This window comes from Leuciscus leuciscus (genome assembly GCF_965113295.1).
Source record: "Leuciscus leuciscus genome assembly, chromosome: 1".
Taxonomy (NCBI): Eukaryota; Metazoa; Chordata; class Actinopteri; order Cypriniformes; family Leuciscidae; genus Leuciscus; species Leuciscus leuciscus.
Genome location: NC_138725.1, coordinates 58097960 through 58113382, shown reverse-complemented (window position 1 = coordinate 58113382; position 15423 = coordinate 58097960). Strand labels below are relative to the sequence as shown.

General features: G+C 37.5%; 1 protein-coding gene across 1 annotated transcript in view; it reads right to left on the bottom strand.

Moving 5' to 3' along the window:
- The window catches only part of mrc2 (mannose receptor, C-type 2), a 34802-nt gene extending 22908 nt beyond the window's left edge, over positions 1–11894 (bottom strand). Inside the window, exons 1-2 of the mRNA XM_082152083.1 lie at positions 11572–11894; positions 3090–3527 (exon numbers count right to left, since the gene is read on the bottom strand). Of these exons, the coding sequence (XP_082008209.1) occupies positions 3090–3527; positions 11572–11698 (565 nt within the window). The 5' untranslated portion in view covers positions 11699–11894. The remainder of the gene's footprint in view (positions 1–3089; positions 3528–11571) is intronic.
- Positions 11895–15423: the final 3529 nt, after the last annotated feature.

Below are 15423 nucleotides of genomic sequence, written 5' to 3'. Positions count from 1 at the left end.
ACTCTTAACCCGCCCCTCTCCTTCCCTCTTTGCATTTTCACACTTTCTTCTTCTCAGTTGCCCTCTGTTGGAATGCAGTTGTTACTATAGAAACCCCTGGGCATTCTGTCTGACTGTACAGATTAGCTCTCAGTCAACAAAGAGAAAAAAGAGAGAGAGAGAGAGAGAGAGAGAGAGAGAGAGAGAGAGAGAGAGAGAGAGAGAGAGAGAGAGAGAGAGAGAGAGAGAGAGAGAGAGAGAGAGAGAGAGAGAGAGAGAGAGAGAGAGAGAGAGAGAGAAGGAGAGAGAGAGAGAGAGAGAGAGGGGCGGGAGGAGATGTGAAGGAAGTAAGAGAGATGAGTAAGACAAAATGAAGATAACTTCAAAGGAAAAACAGTGAACACATTTTAGACTGGAGAGAGAGTGTGTAGTTGTGTTACAGTTCTACTGCTGCTGCAGTTCAGAGATGTGGAAAAGTAGGACACTCAATAAAAACAGATATTCACTTCCAAAAACTTGACTCTCAGTGGAACTTTCAGAACGTACACAGTTTCATTCTTGTGTACACAAACACACACACACACACACACACACACATACACACACACACACACACACACACACTTAAGCACAAAAACAGCTCTCTGTTGGCATATGTCTGTAGCAACTTTCTGTCAAGAACGACCCGGCACAGCACCGAGACCAAGAAACACAGAGGTGAGAGGAAAGAGAAGGAATCTGTGCTGTGTGTGAAGTGTCTGCTTCTGAAGGACTTTAACAGTTCCAGTTTACATCAAGTTACCATTCCACCAATAAATACATATATACACTAAACAAAAATAAAATTAACAATTAAGCTCCATCGACATGGGCAGAAGAAAGCAGACGCTCAAGAACCATTAACATAACCAAATGTCATTAAAATTTTATAAATGTTGAAGGGGGTGGACTGGAATCCACTGCTGCTTCAATGTATATGTAATGAGTGATTATAATCAAGGTATTAATCAATATTTTTCCTTCTAAATATCAAATGAGTTGAATGACTTCTCTGGAGATTTTACTTTGTTATAGAAGTTACCAGTGTGATTACTGAAATGTTCTTTTCATGCATTCTTTAATATCTGTATTTGATATCTGAATGCAGTAACAGTGCTTGCTTATTCAGCCGGCTTCCAGAAATGAAATAGGGACTTGTTTTGTGTTTGAGAAAGGTCTTCAACGTGTTAAAACAAATAGGGGTCATTGAAGTCTATAGTTTAAGGGACCACTTCTCAGTTAAAGCCTATATTTTCCATTTAGACTAAAGTGTCCTATCCTTGAGAGAAAGAACTTGTTATCTTGATGTTTTGAGAGGACTCTCCTGTTTATAGTTAGAGCCTGGCCAAATCCAACCTTGGAACCGTGTCGGTATGTGTGTTAGTCTTCTTGGTTACAGGTTAAGGAACCACTGGCATTATTGGAGATTGACTGAGTTGTTGTTCGGGACATGCAGGCGCCCACCAACCCAAATCTGCGACCTGGAAGGTCACGACGTGCCTGACTTCAGGGTCCGAGTGTCAGCTGCATAATCTATGGAGATATGCTTCAGTCTATCTGTATATGTGTGGAAAATTACTATGTTTATCTATTTCTTAGCCAATGAGAATCATTCAACCTGTAAGCAATGACGTAGCTTAGACCTTGGTGAATTGTATAACTGCTGTGATCAACTGTAAGCGGTGTGGCCTACGAACGCCTGTGTGAGTCTTGAAGCTGACTTCTGCTGATGAAACTGCAAACTATCTTCAGTAAATCTTTTCTTTAATTTATTATAATTCTGACTCCGGGTCTTCTTTCAAACATCTGGTCATTGGGTCCTAAACTGTTAACCCCTAACAATATAATGGCTCTTTAGCCTACTATAAAACCACAATACCTATCAGTAATGATATGACCTAAAAATACATCTAAAAACTACTGTTGGGTAATGAATGACTGTGATTTGAGATGCAAATGAGTCACTATGAGACAGATTGTCTGATGAGACGACTGGGCCTGTGTATACAACCACACGGCAGACTTTTTAATTGGCTTCTTGTTTGGTGAGTTGCTGATCCAAATTGGGAGTTGCCCTCAAAAAGTCCACACTCATGGATAAAATCCTAGTTTAACTATAACTGAAGTCCAAAAGATATGTGGCCTTAAAATGCCCTTTCCTCTGTCCAGGCTACCTTCCCTTACCCTTTGTTTCTTTTTTAAATCATCTTCTAATTATTTATTTGTTCCACGACCTTTAATATATATATTTTTTTTTTCTAAAACACAATGTCCTAACCATGTGTGACAGCGACAATTAATAAAAGTAATGTAAATCCGAGTTTTTGTCCAAACCATCTGCGACAACAGGCAGAACATTTTGTTGATTGCTTGGTTTATTTGTCAAGTTTGGTTGCTCCGCCCACAATGCAATCTCATTGGTCCAAAATCCTGCTCCACATAGCTGTACACTACTGTTCAAAAGTTTGGGGTGAGTAAGACTTTTATACTTTTGAAAGTAATTAATACTTACACATTAAATTGATGAAAATTGACAGTAAAGATATTAATAATGTTACAAATTATTTCTATTTCAAATAAATGCTGCTTTTTGGTTTTACCTTTTTATGCATTAAAGAATCCAGATTTTTATTTAAATTTTTTTATCACAGATTCCACAAAAATGTTTAGCAGCAAAAACTGTTTCCAACATTGCTAATAATAGGAAATGTTTCTTGAGCAGCAAATCAGCATATTAGACTGATTTCAGAATGACACTGAAGACTGGAGTAATGATGCTGAAAATTAAACTTTATATCAAAGGAATGAATATATTAAAATAAAAAACAGTTATTCCAAATTCTAATAATATTTAACAATATTACTGTTTTTACTGTACTTTTAATCAAATAAATTCAGATTTTTCAAAAAATCTTTCCAACCCCAACTTTTGAATGATATTTTATATTAAACATCAAATATGTTCTGATTGGCTGTGATTTGTTTCAGTGTGGACGGATAAATGACTGGTTAGGATATCGTGTAACTGTGAGAAAGAGAGTAAAGAAAAAAACAACATTTAATGTGCTGACCTCGGTACGACTTGGCGCAAAGGTCTTGATTGTCATCATAAACTCGCCACAGGAGCTTTTGGGAGGGGGGTCTTGCAGGCGGGGCGGCGCCGTCCGAGACATTGCCGCTGTTGAGGAGTAATTTAGGGGAGTGCAAGTGAGTTTCAAGTGTCTCCAAGAACTTGCTGCAGCTCCAGGTCCAGCGCACTCGTGGAGGCTCGTAGTCGCACCGAAACACGCCCAGTGGTGACTTGATGCCAAAAGTGCTCACGTTGCCCACGGTGATGCCCAAGCAGAGGGAGGAGCCAATGTTGAAGAGCCGCCCCCTGGTTACCCACTTCCAAAGCTGGGCGTCACTCTTGCAGGAAGAGGAGAGGTACAGCATGTGATCTCGTACCCCCAAGCAGCCCTGCGCTCCCTCGTGGAAAAACGCAAAAGTGTCCGACTCATCCGTATGTGCTGTTGCAGAAAGAGAGAGAGAAGAGTTATTAGCCAGACATGTTGTAGAAGAGACCCTATAATTGTAAATATGGAAAGATCATTAACGCTTTGATGCGAAGCATAGACATTTACAGAGGTTTTTAATGATTTTACCCACCATTAAGCCAAATGACTGATCCGACAGAAGCAATATCCGTCAAACTCTCAATGTCATGTGACCAAAACTGTTTTTGTCTCACAGCTATTTTCATAGTATATTATTACTGCAGTAGGATAAGCAAACCCCTTTTGATTCTCTTTCACCCATTCTAATGTTCAATAAAAACAAGTAGTTCACAGCCAACACAAGCAAAGCACAAATCCTGCTCAAACAATCCCACAGAAAGTTTTTATGTGCTTCAACTGGCCTCGATTGTAAAACACTGATTTAATTACAGGTGAAAAGTAGTTGTTTGAGGGAAATCTGGAGTTTCAGGTTACAGTCTGTGTGTGTGTGGCTTCTGGGTTTGCTTTGATTTTCGAACACATCATATTTCTGACTGCAAATAGATAGTAATTAACAAAAACAAAACGAAAAAGTGCAACATAAACTGCCCTGAGAGAACGCAGACATTGGCAATATTCCTCTTTTGTGTGAACACACACATTTATCCCAGTTTCATCATAACTGAGAACACTCCAGGACCCATAAGTGGTTTGTGGTATTCTGAAATGAGGAGGCAAAATAGCCTCTCTGTGTTTAGATTTTTTTTTTTCATAAAGATCTATACGTTCAAAAGTTTTTTTTTTATGTTTTTTGAAAGAAGTTAGAGCTGCTCATCACAGCTGCATTCATTTGCTCAAAAATACAGTAAAACGGTAACATTATGAAATATTTGTACAATTTAAAATAACTGTTTTCTATTTAAATATATTTTCAAATGTAATTTATTCCAGTGATCTCAAAGCTGAATTTTCAGCATCATTACTTCAGTCTTCAGTGTCACATGATCCTTCAGAAATCATTCTGATATGCTGATTTGATGCTCAAGAAGCATTTCTTATTATTATCAATGTTGAAAAGAGTTGCTTAATATTTTTTTATTACATTTCTGATAAAGAATTATTTATTTTTTTACTTTTTTTTATTTACTTTTTTTTTCTGATAAATAGAAAGTTAAAAAGAACATCATTTATTTGAAAAAGATGAAATAGATTATAAATGTCTTTATACTGTCACTTTTGATCAGTTTAATGCTGTTTTAATTAAATTTTAATGCTGAATAAAAGTATTATATATTTAAATAAAAAAAACTTACCGACCCCAAACTTTGGAACAGTAGTGTATTAACATTGGACTAAAATCTATTACATTTATACTAATATATAAAATGGATATATCACATCAAAGTCTCATAAAGTGTATGTTAATAAACATTGTTACATTGACACGGCAACAAATATCTACTTACAGATCATGTACTTTTGATTCTGACATGACAGAAAGTGATGATATCCGATGATATTGAGCCGTTTCGGTGATTTGTAGACCAGTTGCAAACATAATAGGTGGCATATTCCTGTTGACAATCAATCACTGATGTCAAACTATTTACTTGTGTCATTGAGTTTAATCTCATATTTCACAATTATTTGTTTTCATTTTGTACTGTCGATTATTTTCCCATTGAGGAGTAACTTCCTTTCCTTGCCTCCTTGGAAAAAAAATTATAGAGCTGCTGAACCGGATACTCACAATGCATTAAGAATAAAGAAATACATTGGTATGAGTATATATGTGTTGTTTAGCGAGAGAAGGAAAAGGAAAAGAGATGGCTAGGAGGAGAGTCAAGTAGAAGGCAGAAGAGCCAAACCCGGCAGCGTTCCCGAAAGCCAGTCTGGTTTCTTTTTATACTTCCATTCTGCTCTCTCTTTATCTGTCTCTCTCGTGCTCCCTCTCATTCCTGCAGGGGGGAATGCAAGGTTACAACCACAACGTCAGAAAGAAGGAAAATCAGAGCAAAAGAAAGATAGCCTGAAGAGATATCCGAGAGGAACAGCTGTGTTTCCAAACACAGTAGTTCTAAAGCCGGGGAATGGGAAATGGGATCACTCTAAAAACAAACAGGGACAAAAAAAGTTAACTGAGACCCTGGGAGATGCTCTCAGACATATATCTCCATATAAGCATTCTGTAATTTAGATAAAAATATAGATAAATAGTGTTTTTAAAGATAAACTTTTTACCAGGCCCTGGCAACAGATAACCTATGGAAAAATCCTAGATCAAGTGTCTAACGAATGAGATGTAAAATAACAAGAGTTGAAAATGTGAACAAATCCAACTAGGACAATTCTTTCCCTGGGGTCCTGATTCCACTTATTAATGACATGCAATCCGTGACAACCCGGGAATAAAACAAGTCTTTCCGTCTTCCTGCAGAAGAATTTGAGGGCACCATGTGATCTGAGCGAGTCATATAATTGGTGGAGGTAAGACCCTGGGGAGATACTTCAGGAAGGAAGGAAGGTAAAGACATGCGCGTTCACACAAACTTCAAAGCGTTTCTCTCCACTCCTGACAGATAAAGGGCAAAGCAGGCTCAGACATTTCTTGAGCATCATATTATTGTCTTCACCACGACTCAGGGCTTTACTGCATGAGATGAGTAAATATGGCAACAAAAATGACAATGTTTGTAAATGATCACAAACTCTGATCAAATATTTCCAACTTTTGATGATCAGGTCAGAATCTACATTTCCAGGTTTTGTCTCAAACTAAATATGTAATTAAATGATAAAGTCAAGCTTACTCTGGTTCTTCTTAATGCAGAATAAAAATTTAATAAATTATAACAATAATAATAATAATAAACCTACTAATTTTCATATCAATAAGTTAAGTAATTTAAATATTAGTTAAATAAATAAATACTTAATTACTTAATAAATACTTACTTAATAATAATAATAATAATAATAAGTTTACTCAATTTTTTCTCATTGAGAGCCAAATAAAAATAAAAGAAATAAAAAATACTACTTAAATTAAAAAAAAACATTTTTATTTTAATAATATATAATAATAATAATCTTTTTCTCAGTGTAGGACAAATAGAATGTAATGAATACAAATAAATAAATAAATAAAATAGCAAAAGCAGCAGCACTTTTAGTAGTAAACAATGATAATAATAATAATAATAATAATAATAATAATGATACTTAAAACTGCAAATTCAAATAACCAAGAGCTATCGTCATTAATGTGCCCTTGAGAAAGGCAGGTTACTTGAAACAAGGTTGCTTCAGGGGATTGTTGCGTTGGATAAAAGCATCTGCTAAATGACTGCTTACTTCCAGAACTACTACATTACAGAAAAACAGAAAAACACCATGACAGCTGGCGCAGGACGTCACATGAGCAGCAGTCGTGCATGCCCTGCAGAGAGCATGCAGTCTTACAAAACATTATTAAACATAAAAAAGATCTGTAAATCAGCAGTGGATGTGTGATTAAAGAGATGCATAGCTATGGATGATCTGTCTGAAGTACAGTTAGAGCACTGAGAGGCAGAATAGCATCCGTTAGAAGGTTTTCGGACAGTTATTGAGTAGGCTGACACAGCTTACAGGAAGAAACTGTGGTTTTGGCACGAATGCTCCATAAAACCACCTTCTTCCATGGTAGAGATGAGAACATGTCATGGCACGGATGCTGCTGCACAGCTAAATAAACTGTTTTTGCGATCACTGATTACATAATGCTGATGATGACATCGATAAGTCTAGTGTGGGCGAAAATGGTCTCTTCATCGCAGTCTGTGGAATGTTCCCGATGAATTGTCTCCTTAAGGTTTAAAGTTGGTAAAAACAGATCTGATGCTAAACTTCCCATTTGAAACAGTTACCTATAAAACACCAACTCGGAGCTGAAGGCTAAAAAACACAGGAGACATTGCTAAGATTATGATATTCCAAAGAATGTTGTTATCTTAGAAATTAGCCATGTTCTGATTAGTGTTTGACCGATACTGGCTTTCTAATGACTGATAATAATGTAATGCAATACAATGTACTAAGGAAAAATAAGATGAACACAAAATTGTCCAAATTCAATGGAGACTTATTTTACATACTATTTACTCAAAATAAATGGTTAATTGATCAAGAACTGATCACAATAAAAAAAATATAATTTAAAAAATCCAGATTTTTCAGACAAACTTAAAGATTCTATACTTTAACATATACTCCTATCGCCAACATCTTATAACTAGTCGATGCCTTCTGAATTTAGAGTGTAATCCCCATGACGAAATACAAAGGACACCACAAAATGGAAAAGGCAGAAGAAACAGGCACACATCGGGGGGTACTAAAGTCTGAGCGTGAGCTTAGTCATGTGGTGGTATGTGGTTTCCCCGAACCCTGATTCTGCTACCAAAACTAAACGTTTATTATTATGACAGATATATTTTTGTTTCTCCCTTCCCTTTTTTGGAGGAGGGCAATGAGTTTGGGATATAAAATGAGAGAGAGAGAGAGAGAGAGAGAGAGAGAGAGAGAGAGAGAGAGAGAGAGACAGAGAGAGAGAGAGAGAGAGAGAGAGAGAGAGAGAGAGGTGGAGTTGGGGGAAGGAAGGTAACAAGCCAGCTGGGAGACAGGGAGGGGGGAAAAAAGAAGGAGTGCGGGAGCAAAAGGAAGGGTGCAGAGAGAGGTCAGGGTTTTAGTTGATCCTTTTATTCTGTAAACACAGATGATTGACCAACACACAGGAAATTCCGGCCGGTATTTGTTTCTCAGCTCCCGTTACTGAGCCCTCAGTCAGAGCTCTGACCTGAGATCAAACCCCAACTGAGGCAGAAGCAGGTCTAATATAAGAGTCTCCCCACAGCTTTTTACATGCATTGACACAAAAATAAAAATGCATCAATAATTGAAAAAAATTATATTAACAGTCAAACATTATGAACATTATATTTTTATATTAAAAGTGTCAAAAAGCATGTCTAATTATATATATATATATATATATATATATATATGACCATAATGGATAATAAATCTAAAGCAGCTCTCAGAAACAAATATAAATCTGAAGCATCAAATGGTCAGTGGTAGAAGATGCTATTTATTTTCTATAACACCTTTTACCAAAATTTGGTTCCAAAAAATGTTCAACTCCTAAATGTATATAAAACAATTTATTAATTATAATTTTATTTTAAATATATAAAATAATTGTAAGTACTAAAATATTAAAATGTATCAATAAAACTACTAAATAAAATAATATTTAAATAATTATTTAAATAAATGAAAAATTAAGGACTAAAATATTAAAATTGATTTAAAAAATCAAAAAAAAAAAATCACCACAATAAAATAAACACAAAAAGATTAAATAAAAGTTCAATAGATTTTGTTGTGTGATTAGTCAAAAAGCTCAAGACTAGAGGTGACACGGGCCAAAATAACAATTTTAGGATCTAGGCTACAAGAGAGAATATGAAAAATTGCAGCTACTCATGCTAAGAATATTCATAATTCCATCTGCATCCTGCAACTCCTACAGCAATCTGCACTGTCGGGTCTTTGGTGATGTATTTTAGCTTGTTTAACAACACTGATCTGTTCTTTAGAAGAAAAAAATTTCCCTGACACAGAGGTGCAAAACCCTATCCTGTGTCTGCTGGACTGTGAAGTTGAGAGAAGCCATAAAAAGTATAAAAGACCTCCGAAACGTAGACAGCCCTCGGCTGCGGCTCGTTATTGTGTAACCGGATATTTAGGGCACATCTGCTTACGGGGTAAGAATCAAGCGCTTGAGAACACAGGTTAACAGGGCAGTGAGAAACCAAGAACATGCTTCTGCAAACAAGCCCACTAAAGTTGCACTATAAAACATAAAAGCAGTGCCTTATGGTGTTGCGTCTGTGAACGAATCAGTTTTCTGAACAAATGAACAAATCGAATCGTTATTTTCAGGCACTGACTAGTTCAGAGAATCGCCGTTTTGAAACCAGTGCTTTTCAGCCTTTAATGACTGAGTATGAGCAAACAGCATTAGAGTTTGGGCTCTAAAGGAGCTCGTTGGTCTAACTGAACGAGTCAAATGTTGGACTTATTTGGACTCTTTTGGCTTTTAAAGGGGTCATCGGATGCCCATTTTCCACAAGTTGGTATTATTCTTTAGGGTCTTCATATAAAGTTTGTAACATACTTTGGTTAAAATTCCACAATGGTTGTGTAAAACAGCTCTGTTCACAGCGACCCGTTTCGGTGCATGTCTCTTTAAATGATAATGAGCAACTGCTCACCCCACCCCTCTCTCCCATGGGGCGTGTCGACACAAGTGTAGGGTGCTTCTCAATATCCCTCCTCGTTTCCTCACTCCTCTGTCCTCCATCCTATGACCCTTAAGGGTCTCACCAAAATGCAACCTTGGGTCTTTTTGTTAATACCCGAGGCAAACTTTCGTTTAAAAGCATAATTAGAATGGAAACGCCACTTTTAAGTTTGACCGTATTTTCGTTTTAGGTCAAATTGCCTCTTGAATGGGAGTGCTAGGGGCACTACAGTGATAGCATCAAAAATCGCTAGTTTTAAAACACTAAAGCCCAATTTATACTTCTGCGTCGAACTTACGCCGTAGCTACGTCGTAGGCTGTGTGTAGCGTGCGTACCCTTCGGCGTACCCTGACGTGCACCTCTCCAAAAATGTAACAACGCGTCAACTCTACGCGGACGCAAGCGCTGTGATTGGTCTGCTAGGACCGCTCCCTCGGGTTTCACATGCTCCCTCTGCGCGCCTGAACGCGGACAATGACGCAGAAGTATAAATGAAAACCAACGCGTTGCCTACAGGGTAGAGGCTCCGGCGTAGGTCCGATGCAGAAGTATAAATCAGCCTTAAGAAGGCTCGACACATCATGAAGCTTTGCTCGAAGTATCACCAGGGGCTCTCCACATGAACTCGAGCATTGAGAACATTGTTTGTGTACACAGAGTTAAATAGTTAAATAGTACACACATTTAGTTAAATAGTTAAATACGTGTAGTATTAGATTCAGTGTTGAAAAAAGATAAAAAATAAAGTTTAATTTTGAAGAGTTACAACAAGCAAATGTCACCCAATCGTTGGAATGGCCCTAATACGGGACAGTCCGACAGTGGTTGTGGGCGGATCATGAGCAATACGACATCATATTGCTCAGAAAATCCAAACGACTTGATTATTTAGAGCGTTTAGGCTTTTTGAGGATTAAAAAAAGAGGAGTGAATGTTTTTTTTCATTGTATGGTGGTTGTGTCCACACACTGCAAAGACACATTTATATGCAAACACCATATAAAAGTGAATTTTGCATCCGATGACCCCTTTAACAAGACACTCGTTTGTGAAGGAAATGAAGCGAACCAAGTCTTACAGACCTATCTATAGTTTGATTATGCCAAGCAGTGTACACAATTAAGGAAAATGACAGCTATTGTTTGTTGTCAGTTTTAGAGAAATACTTATGATGCTTAAATGTCATTTCTAGAGTTTCTTCTTTATAGTACATCCATGAAAATTTTGATAAAGAATGTAAAATATTTTCGATCATGAGCGACTTTTTTAACGAATCAGTTGAGTAAACGATTCAGCGACTCAGACAACAAACAACAAACAAAAGGACATTCTCTTGTCGCCACCTACTGGTGTAACTATGTAACCTGAAGAAAGCGTCAATAAACGAGCCAGTCACTGAATCTCTTCGTAAATCGATTTAAATGATTCGAATAACTGGAATGAATCAATATCCCCACCACCAGCGCTCGCACTCCCCCTCCCCCTGCTCTCTCTTCCTCTTTTCACATCTGGTTCCACTCAGAGTTTGGACCTTCGTGGCATTCCTTCACATCAGTGCACCCGAAGCCAACATTACACAACAGCACCCCAAATAAAACCAAGCCTCATTATTAGTTATTTCTAATTCACAAAACACGTCAACAATCACGAAAACAAAGAAGTCAGGGGGGAAAAATGCAAAAGGCATTGGGGGAAAAAGTGATAATAAAGCGTGAATATTTCCTACCTGAGTGCACGGTTGTGCTCCGCTCCAGGCTTAATACTAGAAATAAATATAAAGTGCATCTGCAAACATTTATCCACGCGCGACTCCAACAGCCGTCCCGGTGCCCGCCACCGTGCTGATGATGCATACCCGCGGAGAGGTGAAACGGAGAGAAACACGACTGTTTTCCCCCCTTCCCTTTGAAACAGAAGCAGGGCTTGTGAAGGACAGACGGGCTTTGAGAGTGTGAGTGTCGCTGTGTGCGTGGACTGTGATGAGTTAGGAGTGAATGAGCGGGGCAGACCGTTGACTTTCACTGCACACGCACACACTCACACGTCCCAAGAAAATGAAGTGGAAGAGGCGGAGAAATAAGTTTGAATGACTACCCGACACCCGGGATAAGTGTCCAGGACTGGGAATTTAGCAGACTTTCTTAACACTTTGCTCTCAGGCAACAAAAACACGACATTGTTCATTCTTTGTGTAGATAATAGCCTATACTCACATGCAACACTAGCTTTAGCCTACTTGGGCAAAGAAATAGCGTTCTTGGAAGTCTCCTGTGAAAAAAAGCAAACGTACTACCTTAATTTTCTGCACATGAAGTTAGACAAAGACTTACAACGCATTGCAGACCAACAGTATTCATATTAATTCAAGTAAAAAATGCATATGAAAATATCGAATGCTCTCCACGAATAGTGTTCAGGGCCTTAAACCAAATGGTCAGTGGAAGGAAGTGCTTAACCATGAGGTTAACCTAAATGAACAATTTTATTGGTTACACTTTATTTGATAACACTTTATTTTACAGTGTCCTTGTTACATATGTTACATGTACTTACCATAGTAATAACAGTAAATTGTGCATAATTACATGCAACTAACCCTCAACCAAATCCTACCCTAACCCTATAGTAAGTACATGTAGTTGCTTAATATTACTCAGTACTTAAATATATAATCACACTGTAACTATGACACCTTAAAATGAAGTGTAACCCTTTATTTTAAGGTGTCCGTGTTACAGTGTAACTTTGCATTTAAGTACTGTGTAATACTGTAATAACTATAAATAAAACTATAAAACTAACCCTTTAACCAAACAAATCCTAACCCTAACCCTGTAGTAGGCCTAAGTACATGTTTATTAACTACATGTAACACGTGTAACAAGGAGACTGTAAAATAAAATGTTTCCATTTTTCTATTTATTTTGCAACCCCGTTATCAAAATCTGATAGTTTAAAAAGTCTTAAACACCAATAGGGCTATAGAAAATAAATAAATAAATATGGCAGAATAGATAACCGGCTTGCAAACTGAGCGTTAGGCCTACATATAAAGTTTTTGGTCACTAAAACTAGCTAATTAAAATAAAAGCACAAATAACTTAACAATCGTCTAATAGATTATATTGTGTTATTTCAGTCAAGAGGATCAAGACCTGAAGGTGACAATGGTCAAAATCACCATTTTAGGTGATACAAGGGGGGAGGGGGGAATGTAAATTTTCATGGAAATTTATGTTAATGTTATAATTTTATGCTAATGTTAGATAAGTTTATACAATAATAAAGTCAAAAATATGATCAAAGAAGTAACATGCCAAAAACATTTTTAAAGCATTAGAGGATTTTCTCCTACATTTTAAATGATTTGAATGACTTTATGCTTATGAGATTTATTTAATTACAGATTAAGAATTACATGTCTGTTTACTGGAATGTGCTCTCTCCAAGTTTTTGAGAGAGGCACCCAACACGTGTAAAAACATATTTAATCTTCTTGCCAAGACATCCGATGTCACTGGGGTCTCTTCAGTCGGGCGCCTATACGTGACCAATTCTTAGCTAAAGCACTTACTTCAGAGAATGACGAGGAATATTGTCTGAGCGCCTCACTGAGAGAAAAAACATGTTTTGGGGGCGTTTCCTGTTTAGAGCAAGAGCTAGACCAACTCCAACCTCCGAGAAGCTGTGTATCTGTGTGTGTGTGCGCGTTTCTGGTACCATTTTGTACAGGACCTGACGTTCATGAGGTGAACAACAGACACGCAGGGAATGACCATCTGACAGACAAACAAAACTAGAAACCCAGATTTCCTCAGTGGAAATTTTCTAAGTTTATCTATTTCCAAACTAATCTGAATCATTCAACCTGAAGTTATGACGTAGCTTAATGACCCGTGTAAAGTATTGCTGTGGTTTTGTGAATGTACAGCAGAGCGGCCTACAATCTCCTTGCTGAGTATTGAAGCCGAGTTCTGCTGATGAAACCGCAAACTATCCTTCAGTAAAAAATGTCTTCAATTGATTATACTTCTGACTCCTGGTCTTCATTCATCATACAAGGTCTTTGGGTCTTTAACTGTAAAACTGGATGTTTTTGACACTCCTTGTAACGTTTGGTAAGCCAGGACAGGTTCTGTAATGTAATCGCACATGAGATCACAAGGCTAAAGTAAACAAGTGGGTGGAGTAGTTGGGATGGAATAGTTAGACAGGCCTGGTTTGGTAGAAGTAATCATCTACAGGTTCCAGCTTCTGCTTGCCTAAGTGTTTGTCCAAAACAATCCCCAAATGGTGAGTCACAGAGACTGGAAGTCTCCTTAAGCTGTGGGGAGGTTTTGTTTTGTTTTGGTGCCAGTCTGGTAAAAAAAATGTAAACATGTATAAAAATAAATAATGCATACGGTTATAATCTTTACAGAATGTCCGAAACTATTCAGGTTCAAAACAATTATAATCCTTGTAATTGGGTTTCGACTATAAATTCAACAGCTGCTGAAAAGGGTTGAACGGTCCAAATGCATTTGGCTCGGTTTTAGACTCAATAGGTCAATGATTCATCAAGCACCCATCCAAACTATCTGTTTCTGATTGAAAGAGAAATTATAGGGTTTCAGAGATTTCACAACCCATTCCCAAACACCACATTCTAACAAATACACACACTTTCTCAGCCATTGAAATCCAATGGCCATCAGTATAATGTCTTGCCTCCCCAACATTATTCCAGCAGCTTTCACACTGAATTTGACCTCAATGCAGTCACTCTGCAAAGGCAATGCAGTTGGAGCTGGAAGAAAATCAGAGACACAGATACCCTGAGGTGAGACGCAGCCTTTAGCTGTAGTCTTGTATTCGGGTACATCCCACCCACTGAACGAATGTGTGACGGGAAACGGAAAAATAACAGTTCTAACCACATTTGAGAGCATTTTTTTAAAACAGCAGGTGATTTATCCATAAGTCTGTTCAGGTCTGATAATCAACTTGCGTCAGCATCATGTTGACAGACGAGGTAATTAAAATGACACTGTTATGATTATAAAAGTACATATTTGAGACTTTAGACTATATAGATCTAGATTTATGATACTAGAGTTAATCCCGTTTGACGTTACAGTACAAAACAGCTCTTTCGGCATTATCCTGAAGATTGTAAGCATTCATTTCCAGTGTCATAGAACGTAAGAGAGGCTCTCAGGAGCGTGTGTAAAAGTCACGTCCTTCACATAAAAATCTGTGCTGATGATGTTTTAAAGAATATGGGTCACCAAACAGTGCATGGGGACCCCATTGACTTCCATAGTATTTTGTTTTCCCTACTATGGAAGTCAATGGGGTCCATCAACTGTTTGGCTACCCATATTCTTCAAAATATCTTCTTTTGTGTCCAGCAGAAGAAAGAAACTCATGCTGGTTTGGAACAACTTGAGGGTGAGTAAATGATGACAAAATTTGGGGGTGAACTAGGCTATCCCTTTAACTATTAGAACACTGATTTAGTGAACTGGCAGAATTAAATCTTTTTAGACCGTGTGTGAGCAATTTAGAAGACAAATAATGCAGACAACACAATACA